The sequence below is a fragment of the Parus major genome, chromosome Z (genome assembly GCF_001522545.3).
Source record: "Parus major isolate Abel chromosome Z, Parus_major1.1, whole genome shotgun sequence".
Classification (NCBI taxonomy): Eukaryota; Metazoa; Chordata; class Aves; order Passeriformes; family Paridae; genus Parus; species Parus major.
The window spans coordinates 49,839,444-49,866,042 of NC_031799.1; the positions used below are offsets into that span (position 1 = coordinate 49,839,444).

The 26,599-nt window shown below is 38.7% G+C and overlaps 1 protein-coding gene across 11 annotated transcripts in view; it reads left to right on the forward strand.

Moving 5' to 3' along the window:
• The window catches only part of ELAVL2 (ELAV like RNA binding protein 2), an 89,512-nt gene that overhangs the window by 32,959 nt on the left and 29,954 nt on the right, over nucleotides 1–26,599 (forward strand). For 4 of the 11 annotated variants that reach the window (XM_015615136.1, XM_015615138.1, XM_015615134.2 and 1 more), the window contains exon 2: nucleotides 9,952–10,192. In XM_015615136.1, the coding sequence (XP_015470622.1) occupies nucleotides 9,967–10,192 (226 nt within the window). In that variant the 5' untranslated portion in view covers nucleotides 9,952–9,966. Of the gene's footprint in view, nucleotides 1–1,790; nucleotides 6,338–9,951; nucleotides 10,193–26,599 lie in introns of those variants that run through there. The other 7 variants (XM_015615142.3, XM_033520526.1, XM_033520527.1 and 4 more) reach the window with 7 other exon arrangements.

Here is a 26,599-nt window from a genome sequence, read left to right on the forward strand (position 1 = left end):
TTGTCAGTGGGGAAGAAGGATGTAACTGCAGTATGTAAGAGGAGAAGGTTTTACACACCCCAACTGGAATGCTGAGGTAAATGCTGAAAAATTGAAGTAGGCATCCTAGCCAGTTCAAGTGGATGTTGACTTTGAAACCCTTCAACCTATCAAGTTGCTATATTTGAAGAGTCATCAAGTTGTCTTCTTTCACCCTCACTGAATCTTCTGTTCTCTTGTGTTAGTAGGCTTGAGAGGACTGCAAATGTCTAAGGCTGAAAGGAAATGTCTGCAATAAGATGCAGTTACATCTTGAAGAATACATACACATTTTGACAGAGCCGTATTGCCTTGGAGAGCATTTTGCTAGAAGGCTGGGAGAGCTAGCAAAGGAGACTGGGACAGCAAATAAGAACAATAGACATAGTTGGCAAGATTATGTGGCTGGAATAGTGCAGTTGAAAAATCGCTCCTGTTAAAAATCCATCTTATTTAAATATTGGTTAAGGATTGGAATTGTTCAGAGCTTATTTATTTGAGATCTGAAATAGCTGTTTGTGTGATCTAGTCATCACTTTGGTGAAACTCTTCTTGAACATCAATATTGCCTGTGTTCAAACAGTCCCAACTTGACATGTAGCTAAAATATCAAATAGTAAAAAAATTTCAATCCAAAGTAATCATTTTCCCTCAGCAGGCTTTGAGTGTTTTTAACATGAAAGAGGGCAGTGAAAAAGAAAGTATAATTTTGAGTTTTGGGTTTTTTTTTCTTTTATATGAGGTAATTGGTAATATATATTGATGCTGTCTTGCTTAGGGAATTGTGTTGGTAGAAGTGGCTGTGTGTCTAAATTACCTGAATAATTAGGAATGTAAAAATGGTTAATGGTTTCTTGGAGTCTCACTTGAGCTGATCCCTGAATGGAATGGAGGTGCTTGTTTTCTTTACAGAAGACTGTTGGAGCTGAGCTTTCTAATATGGTTTCTAGGATAATTTAAGTTACCCTGTATGTTTCCCTCCCTTTACCCCATCTGATAGGATAATCAGTAATTTTTGTCAGAAGAGATCCTTTGTTTTTTCTAGATTAGTCCATTGCCAAGCTATGTCCTTACCTTGTTGTACATGTATTATTTTCTCAGAACCCCTTGCAAGTGTTTGTTGGCTTCATTCCTAATGCATAGTAGCTTTAGTAGGGCGTTGTTTAGAGTACCCTAATACTCTTAAGTATTTTGTAGGAATGTTAAGAGTTTGCAAAACCACTTCATAATGACTGGAGACTTTTTATTTTAATCTATGTATACATTTTTAGTGTTCCTACAAATATTTACATTCAGTAGATAAAGAACAGAAGCAAAAAAGTGGAAATTTAGTGTGGTCACCAGCACTATTAAGCTCTTTCATGCCTCTAATAGCTATTCCTTGTTCAACTGTCTGCAATTTTTCAATTTTCTTCTCACTGCTTACCTAGAATAGGCTAAAGTCTGCTTCAGCTGCTTCTTCATTCCTGCTGAAAGCTTCTGCAGATTAACTTCTGCAGCGGTAATCACAAAGGTGAATTACAATCCTTTTCCCTAAAATTCACATGACTTTTTTTTTATAACCATTTTCTGTGCTTACTACAATTCATTATGACTTTGAGGCCAAGATGTAGAAATGTTAAGTGGTATTACTTTTTTAGTGATTCATTGAAGAGTCACTGTGGAAAGGTTCTTCTAAACTGCCACTTTTGAGAGGCTAGAAATTGCTTTTTATTGTTGCAAAGGGCTCATGCTTTCTGGTGTTAATTGCCTTTGTTTACATTAGTAACTTTTCAAGTTACTTGAAGATTTGAGAAAATTATCATTTTCTCATTATCAGAAAAATTCTAAATTTTCTGTGAAGTTTGTCTTTCATCTATTTTATCAAAGTTCTTCCATATAACTTAGCATAAATCAAGAGGTACTCTTCAGGTTTGCTCTCCTGAGCTGCATGAGTTCTCATGAATCAATACTCTGATGTAGTTTGTGCTGCAGATTCTTAAATCGTGTAATAGAGGGAGAACAGCAAATGAATGTACATGCAGGTGGGAAGGGCTGCTAATGGGGACATGGTGGTTAATACTATTAAACAAAAAGTGAAGATGGAGACAAAGAAATGAGCATTGTTTGGCCTGTTTGTGCAGACTTGCCAAGCACAAGATGTGTTGTTAATATGTGGACCTCGGAGCACTCATCAAGCTTTCCTTGACAGCTATCCTTCTTACACGGAAATTGAAAGAGTGAGTAGTGTTTTACTCTGACAGGCAAGGTTGTTAACCAAAGAAAGACATGCCCTCTGGCCTGTGTGTGCCTTTACCCACAAAGGAGTTTGGGATGCTCAAGCTAACTATGTAATAGTTTACATATGCTAGATTGAACAGTCTCTGTTATCTCTTACTGTACAGATATTTTGAGTGTGCACAAATTAGTACTGTCTTTTTATGTATGCTTCTAAGATACTTGGCAATTTGAAAAAAAAGGAGTCCTTCAAATTAACACTAGTAAAGATAAAAGTCACTAAAGAGGAAGCATGAAGAATTGTGTCTATTCAAAGTATCAGTAATTCTGCACTTAAAATTTTAATAACCCCCCCAAAAAAATGGTTTTGCTGAGCTCTGTTTTTTAAAGCAAAATTCAGCATCTGTATTGTTCCAGGTCTTACCTTTCACTGAGCCCTCAAATAATTGATTTTTTTTTTTATTTAACATGTTTAGCAATAGTCCCCATAGAGAAGAAGCAGCTTATCCTTGTTAAAATGCATTAATTACTGTTGTAAGTCAAAGTAGATGGAATAAATCCTCTGGAAAAAGAACAACTTCATTACAAGTAGAGACCAAAGTTCTGATGTAGGCCTTTCTGTCTGGAAGAGATAAAGAATGATGTGCACAGCCAGAGGTGGTTCTTGTTCTGCAGTTTGGTATTATGAAAATATCTGTAGTGTTTGCTTGACCAAATGATGTGTTGCAATTATTGCATGCTTCCCTTGCACTGGGAAACAGGATGGGAGGGCAAACGCTAAATACTAAAGCATGCTCTGAATGTTTCCTGGTATGTAAGCCTTGAGGAGGATGTACAGGAGCACATTTAGATCTCTTAGGACTTAATCAAGGGCATTGTATCAGCTGTGAACTTTGAGGCTGGTGGCATCTGATGGTCTGGCTTAGGTTGCCTCTGAACAGTAATAGCATATTTAAGGAAGCAGATGTATTTAGTATCTGCTGTCTTAAATTCAGAGTGTAATCACCTTAATGTGATAATATTGCTTAGAAGAATATGATGTAATTGTGGCAGGCATGTGTGCAGTGACTTTTCTAGTGCAGTATCTATAAATGGAATTAAATTATGTGTATAAAACCTATGTGAAATGATTTCTCACCCAGCAATGTCCAGGATGCACAGATATGAATTGAAGCAGGTGGTAGAAAGACTTTAGTCATATGTCTGATGCACTAAATGTTTCTGCCTAGCGTCTGTATGCATGTGGGGTAGTAATGGTGGTTGAAGGCTTATCTGTTTTGTCACCTCCTTCGTTCTGTGTCAGCACTGCTGAGATCCAGCCTCAGCTTGAATTTTCAGCTGAGCGTGAATGGTTGAGTATGTTGCACACCAAAATACCTGTGTTGAAGGGAAAGTTAGTAGGTCACTGTGGCTATTGTTTATCCAGTCTTCATCTTGCTAGCTCCAGTATATTTTCTAAAGCTCTCCTATAAAAATATGATGTTATAATTGGAACTGTTCTATAGCAACCAGAACTAATTGCATAAACCATATGTCTTTTGAACTTCTGATGTCTTTTTTCTTGAAAAACAAAAAAGCCTACTTGCTTCTCTGCTAGGCAAACCTTACTCATGACTTGCTTGAACTGCAGCTAATTAGAAACTGGCATTCAGTTAATGCGATATAAACAGTGTTTAAGAGTGTTTGGGTTTAAAATCTTATCTGTGCTTGATGAACTAAAAGTAAGTTTATTGAAAGATAGATGGCTGCCATGCACTGCATGTTAAGGACAACTACTTAGATTGCTGAACTGAACAACTGTGTCTTCAGTTCTGCCTCCTTTCAGCATTATAAAGAGCAGATTTACTCAGTCAACTTGACTTTGTTCCCCTCTTAATCTGAATGTATTTAAAGACAGACTTTCCCTTAGCAGGTATAGAACCCTGCTTCCCGAGCATTATGGTTTTATAGGTTTTGAATGTGGTAACTGCTAAGATACTTTAATGACCTGAAGTGTAATACTGTCTCTGAGGCTAGTAGTCAAAAACTGAATTAGCTTTTTCTAATGATACTGGGGATTCTTGAGTAGCTCAGTATTTTAAAAATCTTTGGGGGGAGGGGGGAAGAAAACTCACAGCTCAAATTCTGTGTTAATGTGCTGATTTAGTACAGTGCTAAAGCTGAAAACTCATTTCAGGAAGCTTTCTCTTTTTTTTTTTTTTCCCCTTAGAATGTAATTAGCCATATTGAGTACTGTTTTTAGGTCAGATAGAAATGTAAATAAAATTTTAAGAATTCCAGTTTTCCAAACTAGATGTAAGAGAGCAGTCTGTACAGCCTTGAAAGTAATAGAAATGGTAGAAGAACTGGTAGAGCAAAATAAGTTTTTGAGACATAATGGGTTTTTTTAGTCAAAGAGCTGACTTGCACACTGATTGCAAGTACTGTATAGAAGGCTTCAGTGAAGATAAATGTGTTATGCAAGCTGGAAGTACTTCAACTGACAGGTGCTCTTGGCTTTTTTTGAGAAGTGGTGCGGTGCTTGAGAGAACAGTGAAGTGAGTACACTGAAGTTCTGTACAAACAAGTGAGCTGTTCTGTTGACGTTTTCCATCTCCAGCCTGTGTGGTTCACAGGAAACAAATAATCCCTGGGGTCACACTGCTTTGCTGAAAGCCATAGAGATCCAAATGCATCATCTTGTGCACATCACTACAGTCTCTGTAGGACAAGAGTATTGGAGACTGCTGTTTTAAAAGCAGTCTTCTTAATAAAGTTTGTCTGGACTTGAGAGAAGTCAGTTGAGCCCACCTCCAGGTTTTATTCATGTAGTAAGCAGTTTATCAAATGTGTTTGCCAGTGAATAATGGAGAGCTTGAGAAGTTCCTGTTATCTTTGGTTTGAGACCACAGAGAATGACATGCAAACTTGCACTTGATTCCAAACCTCAGTATTTTGTATAAAAGGGTGATTGAAGGTCTTTATTCACCTAAGTTAGAAATAAAGACCAGACATGAAGTCAGCTAAGCATGCCGACCTTGGTAGCAAAATGACATGAAAAGTAATGTGCACCATTTTGAAACAGAAAAAGTTTTAAAGTACATCTTTATAAATCCTGGATTCGTCAGCCTTAGGAAACCTGTCTTTTTTTATCAAGTTTAGACTTACCTCATCTGCTAACTGTGGGCAAGAAGGATCTCTTCAGTAGCAGCAGTCTCAAGCTATGGCAGTCTTCAGGAGCCTTTCTATTTGTTCCTCTTGTGGTTGTATTTCACATCTGGACAAGCTGTAATCATCTGCAAATGGCCTATTAGCCTTTGCGGTATCCTCCTAGAATTGTTCAGTTTAAATCTAACTGGATTTTCAGTGCTTTAGTTAAAATGAAGAACAGCTTCTTGGTTATAAGAACACCCTTATGAAAAACACTTGCATGTTTTGTTCCAATTACTCCACTTGATAAATCCTTGACTCTGTTGCCCCTTATATGTTCAGTGGTACTTCTAAACAGCTGTTGCAAGAAAACTTAGTGAGTACCATCTGCACAAGAATGGACTGGATTCTAATACAGTACTTTGTCATCTTTGTATATTTTTTTTTCCAGTGGGCTGGGAAAGGACATGTAAGGGGAACTGTCTTTTAGTGGTGCATGATCATCTTATGTACTGATGGAAAATCAACTCACTGTATTTCTTTTCTTTCCTCTTCTGTCTTGAAGATTTAAAAATATGTTTTGTGGCATAGTTTCTTTTAGGCATGGTGTGGTACTGGAGGTAGTTTCCAGGGTAGATGCAGGGGTAACTAAACTGCATTGTCTTCTAAACCTTCTTAAAAATAAACATCTTATTTCACATAAGAAAAATAATTTTACAATTGAATTTGTAAAGATTAGATTGGAATTGCCTCAAATCCAATTAAGCCACACTGCATGGACGTGCTGGGAATATAAATGCAATTACTGTAAATTTGTACAAGCTGATTTGTTGCATTATCTTGCTAATCTAACATACAGTACTTTTTGTGTCCATATTGCAGACGGCAACTCCAAACTAACATGGCAGTCAGACTGTGTGATGTGGCTTCTCTGCTTAGAAGTGGTTCGTGGGCAGCAGAGCCTTGGACTGGGGTCTGTGGGACTTTTCTTAAATTCTGTAGGCTACTTCTTTACATGTTAATAGTGCTGAGGCCATACCAAAGTCTTTTAACCTTCCATTTGGAACGCTAACTCACATACATGTTTCATTATGGGCTGTAGGTTGTGTTCCTATTCTGTGAGAGCCTAGAGCACAGTGGCATACCAAGAAACTTTTTCTGTAAAATGGTGATCTCCTGTAGAAATTACACTGCAGTGGCTTGCCTTTCTTCTACTGTCAATTAGATTTTAGTACTAATTGAAAATACACAGTGGATAATTGAAGAGGAGTATTGTACTAAAATGGTTTTGGTATGGTCTGAATACTAAATTGCAGTAACTTTGAAAACCTGTATAGTTGTGTTGTTATGATTAGTATTTAAAAATTATATTTGCCAGTCTATTCTAAGAACTTTTTTAAAACTGTAAATTTATCTCAAACTATTTTTCTGAGTGAAAAATATTTAGTGCATTGTCTTTTATGAACAATTTCTTTAGCCTGTTAGTGGGGTATGCATTATTTGTAAAACATATTAGTATCACTTTATTCAGAGCAGATGGTTCTATAGCTGAGAGATGCTGTAATTTTCAGCACACACAGGCTACTGCAGCTGTTCACTTGAATGTTGGCTTAGGATCCCATTCTTGCCACCTGAACATGAAAGTAAATGTGCAATTAAGAGAGAATTGTTTGTTGTCCTTGTTAAATCCTGCTAATTTTGATCAATGGACACTTCAAATTCAAGAATAAAACACAAAAAGAGGGGAAAAGGCAAACCTACAGAGCCTCAGAGCACAGCATTAGTGACTACCTTTAACAGGTATGCTAGTGTTTTGAAAAGTAATTTATCTTAATTGGGATAATCTGTAATCTTTTCAGTGGACATGTTCATCAGTGCCAGGAGCAGGTTACCCTTTGGAGTTTGGCACAAAGGAAGAAAATGTTGTTCCAGTTGCAGCTCTACAGGAAAACTAGATCATGCTTTTCTAATGAGTGTTCCTAATAGATGTATCTTTTTTTTTGCCTTGTGCTGAAGTAACCTCTTGGAAAATACTTCAATATGCAGAGCACAGAGCATAGAAATGTGTTCCCAGGAACGTTGAAGTTGGACTTCTAGTAAGAAACTCAACTTACGCCCTCTTGTATTAATAGGAGATTGAGTTGTGCAGTCTCTGAACACAGCTGACCTCATCAGCTGTTTGGATATGCACTGATTGCAAATGGTGCTTTAAACAGGACTGTTAGGACAGACCCTTCAGAGGTCCTGATGCTGCTCTGTGATTTTACAAGAGGCTTTTTTGTGAGAACTCCTCTTAGCAGTTTAATTATGAGGCTAAATTTCAGTGATTGATGGATTTCTTTAGTGAACTTCTTGCATTGAAATATGTATTACTGGAGAATTAACCTACTTAGTTTTTTCTTGCATATTGCTCTAAACAGTTGGGCTCAAACAGAGTAGGCTGCCCAAATCTTAAATATTATGATGCCATTAAAAATCCATTGTATTTACCATCTTTTGCCATTCAGTCACTGACCGAGGTGGCAGAGAGGCTTTTGTATATGTGGCAACTTGTGGACAAGTGCTTGTGTACAAGCAGACTCTCTGATTATTTCTGTTGCATCTTGCAGTCATAGTCAGTTACTATGGAGTGAGACACAGTAGAATCAGACAGGTTTGAATTGCAAGTACCTTGGAGATTGTCTGTCTCTAATATACTTGCCATGGACACCTTCCACTAGATAAGGTTGCTCAAAGCTCCATCCAGCCTAATCTTGAACGTTTCAAGGGATGGGGTCATCAACAGCTTCTCTGGGCAAGTGCCTTACCACCTCACAAACTTTCAGTTTGAAGAAATACCGCTTTGTCCTGTGCTCTTCAAAAATGGCTCTTTCCATCTTTCTTGTAAGCTCCCTTCAGATACTAAAAGGCCATAATTAGGCCACCCCAAATTCATCTCTTTTCTAGGCTGAACAAACCTGATTCTCTCAGATTTGTGACAAATTTTGTAATTTGTCACAGGAGATGTGCTCTGTCCCTCTAATCCAAGCTCTCCTCTGGACTCACTCCAGCAGGTCCATGTCCTTCCTGTGCTGGGCCCCCAGAGCTGGATGCAGGGTTCCAGGTGGGTCTCACCAGAGCAGAGCAGAGGGGCAGAATCCCCTCCCTCCCCTGCTGCCCACACTGCTTTGGATGCAGCCCAGGACACGTTTGGCTCTCTGGGCTGGGAGTGCTCATGACTGGATCATGTCCAGCCTCTCACCCCCAGCACCCCCAAGCCCTTTTCACTGGGCTGCTCTCCATCTGTTCATCCCAGCCTGTGTTGATACTGGGAATGTCCTGACCCAGATGCAGCCCCTAACGCCTGGTCTTGTTAAACCTCGTGAGATTCCCATGGGCTCACTTTTTGAGCCTGTTGAAGTACCTCTGGATGATATCCTGAACTTCACGAGTGTCAGCAGCACCACTCAGCTTGGAGTCATCTGCCAACTTGTGGAGGGTACTTGATCTGTTTGTCTGTGCTACTAATGAAGACATTGAGTAGCACTGGTCACAGTATGGACCCCTGAGGGACACCACTTGTGACTGAGGGCCATCGAGTCTCTGAGCTGTTGACTACCACCTCTGTTGGTCACTTTCTTATCTGTCTATTAAGCCACCCATAGATATTCTCTATTTCAGAGATAAAGATGTTGTAGGGGATTGTGTCAAAGGCTTTACATAAGTCTAGATAGAAAACATCTTGTAGCCCTTCCCATATCCACTGATGGAGTCACTTCATCACAGAAAGGCCACTTGGTTGGTCAGACAGGACTTCCTGTTCTCCATCTGCCTTAGCACAGGCTCTAGGAGGATCTATTCTGTGGTCTTCCAGGCACAGAGCAGTTCTGCAGTGGTCTAAAAGTAAATTAAGTTCAAGATTCAAATCTGTTCTCAGAGTTCAGGCGAGGGAAGAAATAAGAGTTATCAATTTTGGCAAATAAAAGTATTTAGAAACCGGATTCCAGCCTGTGATGACAGAGGTTTGACATGGATGTTGTCAAGGAAGAGTGTGTATTTTCCATCCCAGCACATTCATATATCCTCTAAATATCTCTTCAAAGTACTAATCTTGATCTCTGCTATTTCTCATGAGAAGTATTCTTTGGATATAGTTAATGCCCACCTCTTTTTTGAAAATACTCAAATTCTACTTCCTTAAAAGCTGCATTTCATGTTTTTTCAGTAACCAGTTGTAAGTTGATAGAAATAATTACTTTTGAAAGAGGCTAGTTTTGTTTGGTAACTTCTATAATAAAAAGACTGTGATTCCCCTAAATGGCGGGAATGGCAGAGGATGGAAACTAAGCTTTGAGTGCTGATTTCATTTAATGAGCTTGTAGAAGATAGTTTATTTGCTTGCAAGGTTCTAAAATATTGTCTTGACTAACAGTTTAATGCCCTTCTGTACTGGTGTTTGCTTGTTTTTTTTCTTGCATGTAGAGGTAGTATATGGCCTTGACAGTACCATTTCTGCATAGTGACAGGTCTTTTAGGTTCTTGTTTGAACACTCCTACTAGATGCTGAAATATGAATTTTGATGGTTCTTGTTTTCTGTTTTTTTTCAGCAGGTAATTGCTGCCATGGAAACACAACTGTCTAATGGACCAACTTGTAATAACACAGCCCATGGTTCAGCTACCATCAACAATTGCTCATCACCAGTTGATTCTGGGAACACAGAAGATAGCAAGACCAATTTAATAGTCAACTACCTTCCACAAAACATGAACCAAGAGGAACTGAAGAGTCTCTTTGGCAGCATTGGGGAAATAGAATCCTGCAAGCTTGTCAGGGACAAAATAACAGGTATGTTGGTTTTGGAGTTTTCTGTATCTTTTCATTTTTCCAACCAGCAAACTTTCAGATGGTATTCTGCATTTCTTTTAAGTTGTGGAATAAAGGCAGAAGGAAGCAGTGCTGATGCTACTGGTCAGAAGAAACCTATATTAATAAAATGTTTGAAATTTTATACCCCAAAACTAAGGGTTTTTTATTTGCATTTCATTTAGGTTAGTTTGAGTGCTATAAATGCTTACAGGACATTTATCTGGGATTCAGAGTACTAGGAAAGAAGATTCACATGTGGAAAAACAGATGTTTATACAAAGTTTCCTTGAATTTTAATTCCACCTCATTGAAGTTAGATTTCAGCACTTGATGCAAAGCTGCTTCTTTTCAGAGTGAAGAAGCTTGTACCTTGGAAAAAGGGCAGATTATCCTACTTCATGGGTAAAGCTGGTTTTTTCAAGTGCTGCTTCAATTGCAGCACTTGAAGAGTTTGTTTAGGATGCACTCTTGAATAAATTTATGCTCCTTTGCTTCCTTTTTACTGAACAGTCTCTGTCTGACTTCTGGTGGCTGAATTCTGTTGTTTGTTTCCCCTATGGCTCTGAATAACCTGCAGATCTTCCTACAGCAGATGACTTGTTCTTAAGACATTAGGTAGTGGAATGGGTAAATCTGTGAAGCACCCTCCTTCAGCATGGTAGTCTGGGATACTGAAATCGCTGCTTTTAGTTGCTCTGGCCTGACCAAACCATAAAGCAATCTTTGCTCTTCAGTGTAAAGAATGTTCTTGGGGATGCCAAAGAAACCAAATGGGGCTGGTGGCACAGCTTGCTGTCTTCAGGTGAAGACTGGTTGATGGAGAATACAAGCCTGTTTTCTCTGTAGGTAATGACTTTAATGCTTTGAAACCAAAGGTCCCTTCTTTAGGTGTTTCCTGCTCTCTTGTTGTTGGAGTGGAAAGATGTAAAGTACTATCTCATCAGTTATTGGGATGGCTATTCAAAGACACTGTCTCTATCTTGCATATCCCACATATTTGTCGTTCCTTATTGAAGTTGCTTAGGAAGGACTTCAGAAGCTACTGCAGGCCCACAGAAGTTAACCTCAAGGTCTTCATGATCAGTGTTCAAATTGCCCACATCCTTACATGGTGGGTCTGATCTTATATATGCCAGAAGCACACTGTTGCTGCTGTGTAGTTTCAAAAGACTCCTTATTTGGGAATAGAGCTGGACTTAGTTGTTTCAAGGTGTGATGTTTTCCATGTAACATGAAGTGATGCCTGAGAAGGATCCTGAATTTCAAGTACATTCTCAGTAGCAGAGAACTACAGAGTTGAATTTATTTGAAGATAGATAGATAGATGGTTTTACTACTTTTATCAGAGAGCAGCTCCTCAGCTTTGAGATACGCTTTCAGCTGCCAGAAAAAAATTCTGCATCGATCTTGTTCCAAAAGGTTTTAGTATTTTAAGTGAGATTGAGAAATACGGTGTCTTACCTTGTAACTGCACTGGGAGCAATACTTCTGATTTAAGTAGCCTGGAGCAAGATAACCTTGTGTTTATAGATGCTGAGGAGAAAGCTCTTGACTTTCAATCTTGTTTTTACTCACTTTCAGAGAGTTTTGAAAAGCAAATTTTTTCTTTTCCTTCTAAATCAGAACAAGGATTGTTACCAGGAAGAAATACGACATGAATTTCAGACCTTTTATTGGTTTTGTTCCTCCGTTAAAATGTAGCAATTCTTTTTGTCTTTCTTAAATGAACTGTCATGTGTGCTAGTTACTTGGTGAGTATCTTTACATTTTAAGTTTAGGGTAGCATAGAAGTTGAAGTACACTTCAATACTTAAAGATATCAACAAGGTCTGTAATGACTGGTGTCTCCACCACCCTGTGTCTGCTAGTTTGCCAACAGAGTGAAGTTTGGTGGCAACATTGTGGGCCAATCGAATCCTATCCTTGCCTTAGAGTGCTACTATCCCCCAAGCTCAGTGTCAAAGACTGCGTTTCACTTTGTGGCCACTGTCACTGCTCAAGACCAACAGTAGGGAGGAAGTAACCATAGCCCACAGACCACTGGGACAGAGATCAACTTGTTTATCCCAAAGGGCATCATCCCGTGGCGCTGTGTGTGAAGTGTGATCTCTGCAGTTGTGCCCCGTTAGAAACCGCAGTCCTGTCCTGAGAGTCAGAGTTATTCCCCCTGGGATTACTGGGTTGCCAGGCCCATATGTTAAAATTCAGAGATATCACGGCCAGCCACTTGGGTCATCTTGACCCAAATACTCATTAGCATCCGGTGGATTTAAGCCAAGTTATCTCCCACCCTGTTATTTAGCACTCACTCTGTCATCACATCTGCAGCACTGAAGTGCACTTGCATTATTGTAGAAGCACAGAATGTTTTCAGTTGGATGGTACCTTAATAAGCATCTAATTCCAACCTCACGGCCATGTGTAGAGGTGAAAGTGCTTCATTTCCTTGAAGCTGTCGGCACTCTTTAGGATTGAGAGGTCTTGAATTTTAAGGCCTTCCTTGTTTTGTTTGAGGGGAAGGAGGCACCTTGGAGTTCACTTACTAATTTCATGTGAGGCGTTTGAAGTCCAAGTCCTGATTATTTTATTGATTTTTAGTTTGGGACTTATTTGTGAATAAGGGAGAAAGCTGATCTGTGAAGGTTCCTGATAGATCTCCAAGCATGCCCTTCATGGGCAGAACTTTGTGTTGGGGGCAGGATTAATAGTCAAAGTGAAGTCTTCTTTATTAATGGAAAAGCATTTCATGTGTTACCAGTAAGAGTTAAAGTAGCTGATTGCTGTTTTATTGTTTTATTCAAGGTAAATAAATTAAATGTTGGTAGTATTGGCAATTCTAAAGGGTGCTGAACAAGAGTCTCTCTTCATGTGAGAATCCCACTGACAGCAGCATCTGATAAGTGGGTCATAAGCGTCACTTTATCTTCACATGTTAACCAGAGAATCTGTCAGGAATGAGTCACTGTGCCTAGCTATTTTAGAGTCTGTGTTATGTGTTAACTCTTACATGCTTTTGATTAATGCAGATGTATATCAATACAAATTATAAAACTATCGTGTACATTAATTAATAATAGGTAGGGGACCCTGGTCTCAAGAAAGCAACATTACTGAATTCCAGGCAGCCACTTTAGATAACTGTTTAATTTAGTTTAAGTGCTTATACATATTTAAAGGCAGCAGAGGTAACATTTATCATATAATGATAACATTTTATGTAATCTAGTGTTAAGCATGTATAGTTACAAAAAATAAGCTAAAAATACTCTAAATGTTAGGGAAGAGAATAAAATGGAATGAAGTTTAATTATTGGAGCTGCCCGGTCAAGCACTTAAAAGAGCACATGCTTTCTGCTTTCACAAGATAGATGGATTTAGCAGCTTTTGAAAAAAATACAAGAAACAGTAGTAGCTGGCACTTAAAAAGCAAAAAATATCATAGTATGGTCAACATTTTCTAGACCTTCTTTTCTGAAACTTGAATATAGGTAAAAATGTGACTATAGTTGCCTTAAAAAAAACAATGGCTGCATTCTTTTAATTCCTACTGTCTCTAGTACAATTTCAATTGTACATGTGGAAGATTAATGCTTAATTTCCACATAGTGGAATAATGTTCCAGTTTTCAGTCATGCTTGTGGCATTCTTAGCTAAACTGAAAGTCATGGAATATAGACTCCTTAATTTCAGAAAACAGCTAACTCAGATGTTTTAAGTTTGTGAAGGTATTTGTTTGGTTTTTTTTGCTTCAAAGCTTCTCTACTGTTCTTTCATTAAAATAATCATGTACTCATAAAACTCACAACTTACTTTCTTTAAAAGAGAACCTGCTCATGAATAGGTCTGGTTTTCTTGACTGTATTTGAACTGGTAATAATGGTTATATATGGATTAAATTTGCAGTTTAGCATGCCTGCTTGTTCTGTTTAAAAAGTGAGGCAGGATATGCTTAGAGACTTAGCCTAGGACTGTGTTTCACATTCATAGACTTGTGTATGAACTGTGAAGCTGTAGTAATAGTTACCTTTAGTACAAGAAGATAGATGCTCTGCTGTTGAAGACTTAATCAATTCCTGCTGCCTTCTGTCATCTCTGCTTGAAGATAAAGAGTAAGTCCACTTTAGGACATGCCTACTGATCACTATTATATGGTATTTTTTCCAGACTTGGTCCAGCTGCCTTGCTGTTGGAGCTTACATGCTGTTGAGTCTGGTCCTCTTACACACTTTTTTCAAAAAAATCCAGATTCCTGTTTGTCTTGTGGCTGGCAACTGTCTGTCAGACCACTGTGGTGGTGTTTCTTTACTGTCAGCGTTATAGGTTTACAGAGTAAAGTTCAAGTCTTTTGTGACCCCTTTAAAAAGTACATAGGCTTTTGCAGTCTAGAGTACAATCCAGGGTACTGTTGTCTAGTCTGCAGTACAATGATGGATACTCATGTAGAGGAAGGGTCACATTTTTATCTCTAACATGTTTCCATAAGACTAAAGCTTACAGGGTATCTTGCTTAATTTTGTAGATTTCATCTTGTCTTCTTGAAGACAATAGTTTCTCAGATAACTTTGAAGTATTCTCTCTTTCTTGTGTTACACAAAGTGAAGATATAAAATGCAGCACACAATTCAGATGTCTAGACCTGTAGTTCTAGAAAAACTGCCTTAAAGTTGAATGCTTCCATAAAATCGTTGAAGCAGCTGTGTCAGTATGTTTGCAACTAAAGTTTGTACAGACTGTTTCAGTTTTCATGCATGTTCTCAGTCTTCGTTGAAGTACCATGGTAGTAAAAGCAAAGGATTCTGAGTTGGTCATAGAAACAGAAATAAATTACAGAGTTGGACAGAACGTCATCAGACGGAGCTCGTGTTCTTCACAGTGGTAATGCTGGTCACAATTCAGTGTTGGCCATGTATGTGCATCTGATCAGTGCAGTGTTGTTAGGAGGGACTCTCCTCTGCCAGATTCTTGGTTATGGGGCACTCAGTCTCCCCTAGTGCAGTCAGAGGAAACGCTTGTCACAATGCTGAATTAGTCAGCCGGAACAGCTGGGGCCATGACTTGGAGAAGGATTTTCTTTTCTGAGGGGTAAGTGGCCTGTTTCAGCCGAGAATGGATGAAAAGTTGATCTCATAGAGAGGGTTCTTACACCTGCTGTGGCTTGCACAGCAATCTTTTGGTAATCAAGGGAAAACCTACTTGTGTCGTTAGTGGAAGCAATAACAGTGTGTGTTATCTGACTGGCTGCTTGAATCTAGAACACGTGAAACTTGCTAAGCTCTGCAGTGTTCACTCCTCCTATCATAACATTGTAAATATATCTAAATATCAAATCATTGTAAAGCATGGAAAGTTTAACAGAGTTTCAGATACAGAAGTAAGAAGCATCCAACCCTTTTGTGTATGTGGATTTTGCAATTCAAGTTGTTGGAATGTTCTATAATAATACTAGAGGGATCCTGCAGAGTGAAAATCTCACAGAGGACTTGTGAGCCAAGATGAAGTATCATTCAGCTGGCACCAGCTTTTCTGCAAAAAGTTGCCTCATATTCTTAAGTCACTACTGTCATCTGTGATCAATGCCTTGGAGACTACCACACTATTATCTTGGCACTGAATAAGGCCAGGAGCACACACTCAGACATACAACTCAATTAAGCGTAGCACTGTATCTGAAACTCCCTACATGAATGTGAACAAGAAGGGCTAAATTAATTAGAGAATACAATCAACCTTTCTATTTACTTGTAATGTAACTCACTGTTCAAGCTTCAAACTATATTTCAGTTTGCATTAAGGCTTGAACTGAGTTTTAAGAACAACTCAGCAAAATGAGGGAACCTGTGTATGTCATTGAACAATCCCTAATTTATTAAGTTAAATAACAAGTAAGTTTGCTTATAGTTTCAGCAGATGGATTCTATTTACTGAACACACAACCCATATATCACTGAGCAGGCAAGGCTGAGCAGCATGTATGAAAACACCCGTAAACTATGATCGCTATTAGATTTCAGTATTTGATACTTCAGTGCCTTTCTCCCAAACCATTGCTCAGCTATTTCCCTAGATCTGGAATAATGGAAGTTCAAGAATGAATTTTCATTCAGGATCAAACGCTGATCAAAGTATTTGACAGTATATCCTGCCACACAGTAAGTAGATTATATATAATCTCAAAGCCAGGTTCAACTCTTCATTAATTTGGTGCCATCCTCCTGCCTTGTAATTCTTCATCTGGTGCCTCACCAACACAAGCTTGTTGTTGCTGGATACAAAAGTGATAGCGCAGTTCTGGTTCTTCCCTGAAGCATCAGGATAAAGTGGTGGGGGTACAATGGATGCTAGGCATTACATGAACCTGATGAAAGATGTTCAAACAAGCCAGAAGAGACAACAACTGAAGGTTATTAACAGGTTATTTGTCAAAACAGAAAATCACAATGCCAGAAAGCGTGGTTGAAAGCAGGAACTGCATGGGAAGGTGCATGCTGTTGAACAAGAAACAGTGAATACTTATGGACACTAAAGGAGGAAGAACACTGAGAATCATGCCCATTAGTGCCTCATGTTTAAGCATAACAAACAGCCACAAACTACCTGAAATAATGAAGACTGAACTAGACACCCAGACTTTCTTACAAACTAGCTTGTCACATTACAAGGAGAAGATCCTTACCACACCAAGGTAAAATAACACCATGGAATTTGCCAAACCAAGTACTTTTCTGGAAGCTAGCTATACCCTTAATTTTTACCATTATTAGTAGTAAAATGTTCCAGGCATCCCAGTTTTGTCTTTTGCATTCAGTTTACTCTTTGTCAGGAATACAGCCAGCAGTGTTACATATTCTCCTTATTGTTTCTACCTAGTCACCTTAAATAAGGAAGTGGATGTAGAGCACTTTATTCTACTCCTGAGTTGTTTCAAAACCTGTGGCAATGTGCTCACACAAGTTAAAAACCGGCACGACACTTTGTTGTGGTTTAAACCCAGCTGGCAACTAGGAGCACACAGCCACATCTGAAAACACTCCCCCTCACGTCCTTATCAAAAACGGGAGAAGTTAAAAAAAAAAGCTTGCCAGTGAAAATCAGTTGAGTAATTGAAACAAAGTAACATGAAATACTACTAATAAAATAAAACAAAAAAGGAGAGAAACACCAAGGAAAACAAGTGACAGATAAAAAAAAAATGCTCATCATCCACTGGCTTATACCAAATCCTATCCCTGAACTGTGAGCAGCCCCCAATTCAGGTAACTCCCCCAGATTATTAATTTGGGCATGAGGTTCTATGGTGTGGAATACATTGCTGGCCAGTTCAGGTCCCCTGCCCTGGCTATGCTCTCACACCTGCTCGCTGGCAGAACACAAAACACTGAGCAGTCCTCAACTCAGGGTAAACACTGCTCAGCAACAGCCAAACCAGCCGCGTGCCATCAACATTGTTTTCATACTGATTCCAAAGCACAGCACTCTACCTACTGCTGAGAATAAAGGAACTCCCTTCCCAGCCAAAAGCAGGACACACCTGAATATAAGTTATTTTCCAAAACTTCACAGAAATACATACTGCTTTGGAATGGTTGTTTTGGTTTGGTTTTTGTCCAGGTGTTTACCTGCTATTTAACCTCAGAGTGTTGAAAGACATCCTGGAATGTGCCGTGATGTCAAGTTTGAAAATTACTTTCCTGCTCTAGGCAACTTTCTTCATAGGCTAGCTTCCAATGTAACTTTCAATCACATGCTTCTGTTTTCATTTTTTTTGTCTGGTCTTTACTGATGAATAAATAAAAACGTAAAAAAAAAATAGTAAATTGTCCTCAAAACATAATTTCTTTCCCTAGTGAAGGGTCTTAACTCAAAAAACATGTGCTTGAAAGTATGAACAAGCAGGACATTTTTTTTCAGTTTGAACAGCTGCAATTAACAAATAAGAACAACTACTAATCTGTAATACTAAATAGCTGGAAAAAGCCATTTCTCTTTGCAGTTGCTAAAGGAACACAGGAAAAAAATATGTTGAAAAACGCTGAAGTTTTCATTATTTGAAACTGAAATATGTCTCCATGACAATTAATTCTTACATGAACACAGCAAAATTCTTCCACAAGTAAACCTGACATTTTTAGTTTAGAAGGTGGTGGGGAAGAGGTGGGGGGAACTAAAATAATCAACACATCTTACTACAGAGGCAAGACTTCATAACAATTGTGCAGCATTATTAGGCTCCAAGTGCATTTCAAAAAGAGCTTTGGTTTAACATGAACATAGCCACAGCTACAAGAAAGACTACAAAGAATACTTTATCCACAACAGATCCAGAAACTCAGAAGACAGGAAAGAATTCAGATTAAAAATCTCCTTCTGTTTTAGTAAATTCTGCTAAATGCCTCAAATAAGCAAAGGTAAAAACAAACTGCAACAGCTGGTCAACAGTGCAGAAATTTTGAAGATAATATGGCTGTGTCCTTGATAACTGTGGGAATTAGTAGATTTAAAAAAAAATATTAAAGGAATCATAAAATAAAGTACAAGATCTGAGCCCTCTCAGTTATTTTCTCTTTACTGTGGATTAAAGTATTAGGTCACTAAAGCCATAGGCTTGCATAGTTTTCTTCTATGGCATTCTACAGCATTCTATTTCCATTCTGACTTGACATACTCCAGGAAGAAAAATTCCAGAGAATAGCAGAGTAAGCCCTTTTTCTGCAGTTGTACACAGAAAACCACAATGGCAGTCTGGCAAATTTTCATAGTAAGAGCTGCCTGTTAAGTACCATGATAAAAGAAAATAAAATGTAGCTATACATATATTTTATAGAAAATAAACACATGCAGCTAGAAAGTTCCTTGCATGTATTTTAAGGTCTTGCTTCTGCAACACGATATATTAGCTGCCTCAATACATAATGGACCAAATTTGAACTTATTAGAACCATCTGCAGCTTGAAGTCTTATTACTTACCACTCAGCTTGTGGAGGTGAAGAGGAAATATCTACTTTCTGTAGGGATATACGTGACATCCTTGGAGTGAAATAGCTCCAGGGCATGCAGGTCAGTTACATCACTACCCAAACTGAGACAGAAATCACTGAAACATACCTTCATACTTTGCTCTAACTTCACAGCATAGTTACCCTGCAAAGGAGTTACACTGTAAAAACTTATGCCTAACGAGAGGTCTCTCACACACTAGCTTCCACTAGAATCAAACATTTATTCAAACAGCTGGCCTAGTTGTTTGATCACCAAGATGTAACAGCAGCACATACCTACATACACATACAAAAAAGTACACAGTGTAAGATATATCAAACTGGCAGCCTGGGACTCCCAGCATGAAGCAAAAAGCATGTGAGATAGTCCACATCACTACAGGACCAAAGCAAGTTGGCAAACCCCAATGCTTTCACAGCTTCTTGCAAGTTATGGCAGCCACTGACAAAAGTGAATGGCAATCTGTTCGCAGAAAGGTGCAGGATAATGTATATTGCAATCATCTCCATCAAAAGGCACACTGTTTGCTGAAAAGCAGAGTGATTCAGCAATCAGAAAGGTCCCTAGTTATATTTAGTCATATAAAAAGAGTTAAATTTTTAAAACATCAAGTTCTTGCTTATGCTATATATTGAGATCAACTCATTAGCTCAGGTTAACATATGGATGAATAACCATTTTAAAAAAGAGCTTGTTTCCACAAAGTTAGCACTATGAGTGAATCTCTGGCAGGTTAGTCAAACAGGTCTTTTCTACCTCCTTTACTTGTGAAAACAAAGCCTATGAACTTTGAAAAGTCGAAACAGCATTGTGCCTGCGAAAGTAGAAAGACAATTAAGTGCTATCTTGAGTAACACAAGGCAAAACAATTTTCTTTATCCTCACCTGTTTACATGACTCATTTCCAGGAGACATGTGAAGTACAATGAATTATGCCTTTACTATGTAAAGGTACAGTAAATACTGCTAAATATTTTTCAGTAATATTAAATCGCAATCAGAAATATAAAACACCACAGAATTGCCTGGGTTGGAAGGAACGTTGAACCATTTAATTACAGCCGGTTAGGAGACTTAAGATGTTAGTTGTGCTCTGGGTCCACACATAAGGTTTCTTTGAAACTTAACTCTTTCAGGATTATCCCTGTAGGATGGTATTTCAAACACCCAAGCTAGCTAAGTAAGCCAATACTCTGCTGCTGCACTTTTCTGCAACAAGCACATGAAGTTCAAAATCACTTTATTAACTTTGTGCTGTAACTCACCAGGTCCCTAGGCCACAACAGATACTGCAATTTGACATCAGGAGAGTTTGAAACAAACTTGAAAATTACAAAGGTGATTTTAAGATCAACCCTCCCCATCCCCAAAAGATCTATGCTTCAAGGTCTTGAGCAAGATGCTCCAGAGAGCAGTCTGTCACTACAAACATACACAAATTCATATAAATAGAAATTTGCCTCCAATCCCATTTGGTTTCTCTTCTTAACTTCACATTTTAGTCAAGTTTTGCACGACATAATCTACTGGCAAGATACACTTTTCCAGGCAGCACCTTCTGTCCACAACCCTGCCTTAATCAGAAACTGCCAGGCTGACAAAAGCTCACTCGCCTCAGCACACCACCTAGCACTAGCTAGCAAGTACCCCTGAATATTACAGACTCAGCACACCACAAAAGAGCAGGCAGCTTCTACTAGTTCTTCCTTTAGCTACCAAATCACTCTACTCTCACAGCCAAGCACACAAAACATCTGACGCATTAGAGCAACATAGGACTTCAAATATCAAACACATCGGGAGTAAAGGCTAACAAGGAAAAAGATCTGGGGAGTTAAAAAAAATAGCAAGCCTTTCTTGAAACATGATGAAGTTCTGCTCTCTTCATCCATTGGTACTCACTGTATCAGGCACTCATACTGTATGAACAAGTGCCTGAAATTCCAGCTACTCATTGCCCTACTATGCTCAAAATTTTCTTTTTTTCTCATGGGAACACTTAAAACTTTCTACACTGTAAATAAAGTAACTTTAAACACTAATCCCCTCCACAGATACACCAAACTCTCTCCTCCTGCTTCCTTTTCGTCTTCTGGCACATAAAAAGTAAAACCTTCTTTGCCTCCTACCTTATCTTCAAGGCAGTAAGAAGCATCAAATTAAGAGCCTCAGATTAAAGCATGATCATATTTTCTTTCTCAATCTTCCTGTAAGGTTAGTTTACGTACCCTAAAATTAGACTTCCATTAAGGGAAGTGAAAGATTTAGAGCTGAAGGGAAAGCTAAGACTGCTCAGAGCAACAGTGACAAGAGACTTGAAAGAAACTGGCAGCCCAGGCTCAACTGAGATCACTTTCAAAGCCATGAGTTTTAGATATGCAGTAGCACTGACAAGGCATAAGGTTTCCAACAGATCTGCCCTTGCCAGATGGAAAGGGCAATAACATTGACTACTACTTGTGGCTTTTAGGTTGATCTTTACATAATCCTCTTGGTTTTCTGTAGTGCCAGTTTTGCTTTGGTGTACTGGTCATGGAACAGATCTTCACCCTGAAATTTTAGGGGACTTGGAAAAATTGAGTCCATGAGAAGAATTTTAATGGGAGCCTTATACATGGTCTTTATATGTTGTCATGGATGTTTCTTTTAACAGCGTTCTTCCACCAGTGCATACAGCCTTTGGAGTGATGAAAGGCAGAATAAAACCTGTAATGCCAAGTTTCTGTGAATTTGACTTGGTCCTGATTACAAAAATATGAAGCTGGCTTGTTCTTGCAGTTTAGTGGATTTTTGCCAGTTAACTTCATACACAGAGACAGAAGCTTGTGGCTTTAAGCACAGTTTGGTTTATTGAAAACAGTGCTTGTAAAATGATCATTTACATGGCTGGAAGCAGAAAGTACATTACTGTTCACTAGAAAATGGACTATTCTCTTCCAGTTAAGGTCTGGATGGCAGTTTTTGGGCAAGTTAAGAGTTGCCTTACTGAATGCAGCATATGTAGCTGAAGTTAAATTATCAAAAGAAATAAGATCCTCAATCTTCTGGAATTCCTGTAAGTTCTCTTTCTGTAGACTTGTAGACAATAAATTCCAGTTTTTAGACTCAGAGTTGTGTTCTTCACTGTAATAATGATGTAAATAGTATGTCCCATTCGTTGTTTTTTTTTTCAAGATAGGTTTTTTTTACCATTTCTTCTGTGATATTGATGTTCTTACCAGTTATATTCCTATAGCTTAGTCTTTTGCAATAAGATCTTTTTTGCAGAAGTTGAAAGAGCCTGGTATGTGTGAAGTGATTGTATGGTGACTATTGTAGAAAAATCCCATTTTTTAACTGTATGCTTATCGATAATTTTTGATTGTTCTGTGGAAATGTATGAATGTGTTATTTGCTGTTCAGATTTCTAATTTTCCAGAGTATGATTGGTTAGTCTCTGCTAAGTTTCTGTATTAGACCATGAAAATTGTTTTATACCTTAGTGGTATGTTATTAATTTTAAGACATATTATTAATGAGGTTGTAAATGTTTTGGGGTTTTTTTGTTGTTGTTTTCTCATTCTTTTTTATATGCCTATTGGGATGGTCATTTATGACAGTTTTGTATATTCTCTTCCAAAATTTATCATTAACAGAATTCAATTAGTGGGGCTGCTTTGGTTACCTTACTTTTACCTGTTAGTGAGAAATTTAGAAACAACATTTCTTCTTGCTCTTTGAAAGGAACCAGTACATTTCATAGAACTCAGTCTTACTTGATCAGTATATTCTGAAAAGGTTTTGAGAGCTCAGCTGATTCTAGAATTTGTCTTGACTCAGTTTTTTGTGGAAAAAATTATTACCTGATACTCTTAATTATTTATTTTGTTTGACCTTCAGACTTCACAGGAGTGTTTTACTATTCCAGACAAGATGCAGTATTATCTGGTTACTCTGGTAATGTAATCAGCAGTTGCTTCCAGAAGTTAGCTCGCTCAGCCCTTTGGCTGGGTACTCCATAGTTCTGATGGGAAACAGCAGCCAAGGACTCCCTCGTGTGGTGGGTATCCCAGACTTCCAAAATAATTGTGCTGCATTGTCAAAAAACTGTTCTGGTTCATGCCAGTAGAAAGTGTGCGTTGAAATGATGCAGTTGGTTGGCTGTGGGAAGAAATGCAGCAATGCAGGCTCTTCTAGTGCTGAAGTTGCTTTCCTTTCAGCACCTGCTAGTTATCTGGTAGTTATACCATTGTATACTGCAGTGGGTAGTGTTGGAGGGAAAAGAAGGTACCAGCTGTATGCTTAAGCAAAGTAGTTCTACAGCACTGTCTCTAGATTCTGCTGGGGAAGACAGGCTTCTCAGATATGCATATTATCTTCAGCAGCAGCTATTTAGAGAGGGAAATCATGAGAACACAGGTTTAGATAGCTGGGCAGCAGGAGGCATCAGGACCATAGGCCAGAAATGTCCAGAGACAAACCTTTTGAAATTTCTGCCCAAAGACCATTGAGAGAAGACCTAGTGGAATACCAAGATGCTTTAATCAGTCATGAAATAAAACTACAATATTAACAGCTGCTCTCTAATCATGGTGTCAGGCAGAAAGTAATATCCATTCTTTGCAGGACCTATAAAATGTTGCAGGACTACCAAAAAGGCAGCATTTTAGTTCACTGGGCATTTGTGAGGGACTCCACCTCTCTTGAAAGGCCTTATTTAACTACCATTATGTTAAAAATTGTATTAATCTACCTTTCAAGTCTTCCTTTTAATGTATAGCACATAGTTATTGAACATTTTAAACTTCTAGAAACATAAAATTGTTTTGGAAGGGAACTTGAAAAATCATCTAGTTCTAATCCTCCTTCCTTAGACAGGGACATTTTCCCCTAGAACAGGTTATTCAAAGCCCCATCCATACTGGCCTTGAACTTCTCTAGGGATGGGGCATCCACAGTTTCTCTGGGCAACCTGTTCTGGTGTCTCACCATACAAAGAAAGCATTTCTTTCTTGTACCTGATCTAAATCTTCCCTCTTCCAGTTTAAAGCCATTTCCCCTTCTCCTATTACTACGTTCCCTTGTAAAATGTCACTTTCCAGCTCTCTTTTAGGCTCCTTTTAGGTACTGGAAGATGCTGTACAATTTCTCCAGAGCCTTCTCCAGGCAGAATAAACCCAGTTTTTTTAGCCTGTCCCCAAAGGAGAGGTGCTGCAGAATCCCCTCCCTCCCCTGCTGCCCACACTGCTTTGGATGCAACCCAGGACACGTTTGGCTCTCTGGGCTGTGAGTGCTGATGGCTGGGTCATGTCCAGCTTCTCACCCGCCAGCACCCCCAAGTCCTCTTTGGCAGGGCTGTACTTACTCCATTTTCTGCCCAGCCTTTATTTGTCCTTGGGATTGCCCCAACCCAGGTTCAGGACTTACCCTTGGCCTGGTTGAACTTCATGAGATTCTCACAGAGGTGCACACCTTTCAAGCTGGATAGCATCCCTTCCCTCAAGAGTATCGATGATACCATGTAGCTCAATGTTGTCAGCAAACTTGATGAGGAGGGTGCCCGTGATCCTGCTGTCCATGTTGGTGACAGAGTGAAACAGGGCCTGTCTCAATACTGACCCCATATGAACACTACTTGCTGCTTGTCCTTGATGTCCACTTGGACACTGAGACACTGACAACAACTCTTTGAGGGAAAATCCAGCCAATTCCTTACTGACCACTGAATCCATGCTTCTTCAACTTACAGACCAAGAGCATTGTGTGGGACAGAATCAAATGCTTTGCACAGCTGTGGGTAGGTGACATCAGTCACTCTTCCCTCATCCACCAACACTTCAGCCCTATTGTAGAAGGCCACCAAATTTGTCTGGCACAATTTGCTGGCTGTTGTCACCCCTCCATTTTCTTTGTCTTACCATAATTGGAAGATCTGTTTCATGATCTCACACTCTGAGGTGAGACTGATGAGCCAATAGTAACCCCACCTTATTTATTTCCCTTTTTGAAAACGAAAGTTGTTTCCACTTTTCCATTTAGTGGGAACTTAACCATGCCACAGCTTCTCAAATACAATGGATAGTGGTTTAGTCATTTCCTCTGCCCGTTCCCTTAGGAGCCCATGGATGTATCTGACCAGCTCTTGAGGACTTTTGCACCTTAAGGTTCCTTAGATGGTTTTGAACCTGATGGTTTTGTACAGAAGGTGGTTCTTCATTTTCCCAGTCCCTTCTTTTCCCTTTGTGACTTGGGCAGTGTGGCTGGAGCCACTGTTGCTGGTAAAGACTGAATAAGGAAGTTGTTCAGTATCCCTCTGTATTCCCTATATCCCTGATAACCAGGTCATCTTCCTGTTCCAGAGAGGGCCCACATTTTCCCTAACCTTTTTTTTTCACCAGCTTTCTATGTAGATGCCTTTCTTGTTTGCCTTAACATCCCTGGCCAGATTTAATTATTTAGCTTTCAGAGGGGGTTCTATCCTGCTTTAAGGAATGTTGCTGCTACCTTTAAAAGCAAAACATTAAAAATGGATGTGTCACCTCTATCACATCTACTTTACATGACCTCTTTTCTCTTTGGATAGCATCTATTTTGTTCTGAATATTGGACAGCAGAGGCTTTTCTTTGGGCTTTTACAGCTGTGTGCATTATTTATAGTTTATAGGAAGCAGTTATGAAACAACTTGGGTAGGATTCAACTAGTTTATTTGTGGTTCTTCTGTAGGTATTGTGAATTAGCTTGTGTATTTTTGAAGATAAAAAAAAGTCGTCTTCCAGGGGATAATAGTAAATGCAGGAGTGCTGTGACCATGGATAGCTGTGACTTCCTACTTACTTACTTGAACTTGAAACTACTTTGATCTTTTTATGATTGGTACCTGTGAAGTATATCTGCTCTCCTTTCCTAAATACTGAATCAGTGTGTTCATTACTTGTTTTCTAATGGTAAATTACTTCATTTATGCTTTTCTTGTGTACACTTGGATGTCAAATCAGTCTCTCGAGCAGTCTGATTAGACTGATTAGAATTAAATTGTTTGAAATAACTTTTTGCTCTTCTCCTCTCAAAATCCATTCCATATATTGATTGCAGTGCTAAAAAGCAACTTGGCATTATCTAATTAATTAATGTTTAATTTGCATCATCATACATGTTGATCAAGTCATATTTATGAAGCCCAAAAACATGAAATAAAAATGGAACAGTTTCCCCTATTAATAACTGAATAGCAAAGTGCTTTCTTGCACTTTTTCATGTTCAGGCCACAGAGGCTGAACATTTGTCAGTCACTAATGGATATAGCGTGTCTAGGTTCAAAGAGATGCCTAACTGAAAGTTTTTTTGCTACTTCTGCTTGAATTTGACTTTGTGTCATGGAGTTACTTTACCTTTAAGAAAAGTTGAAGTT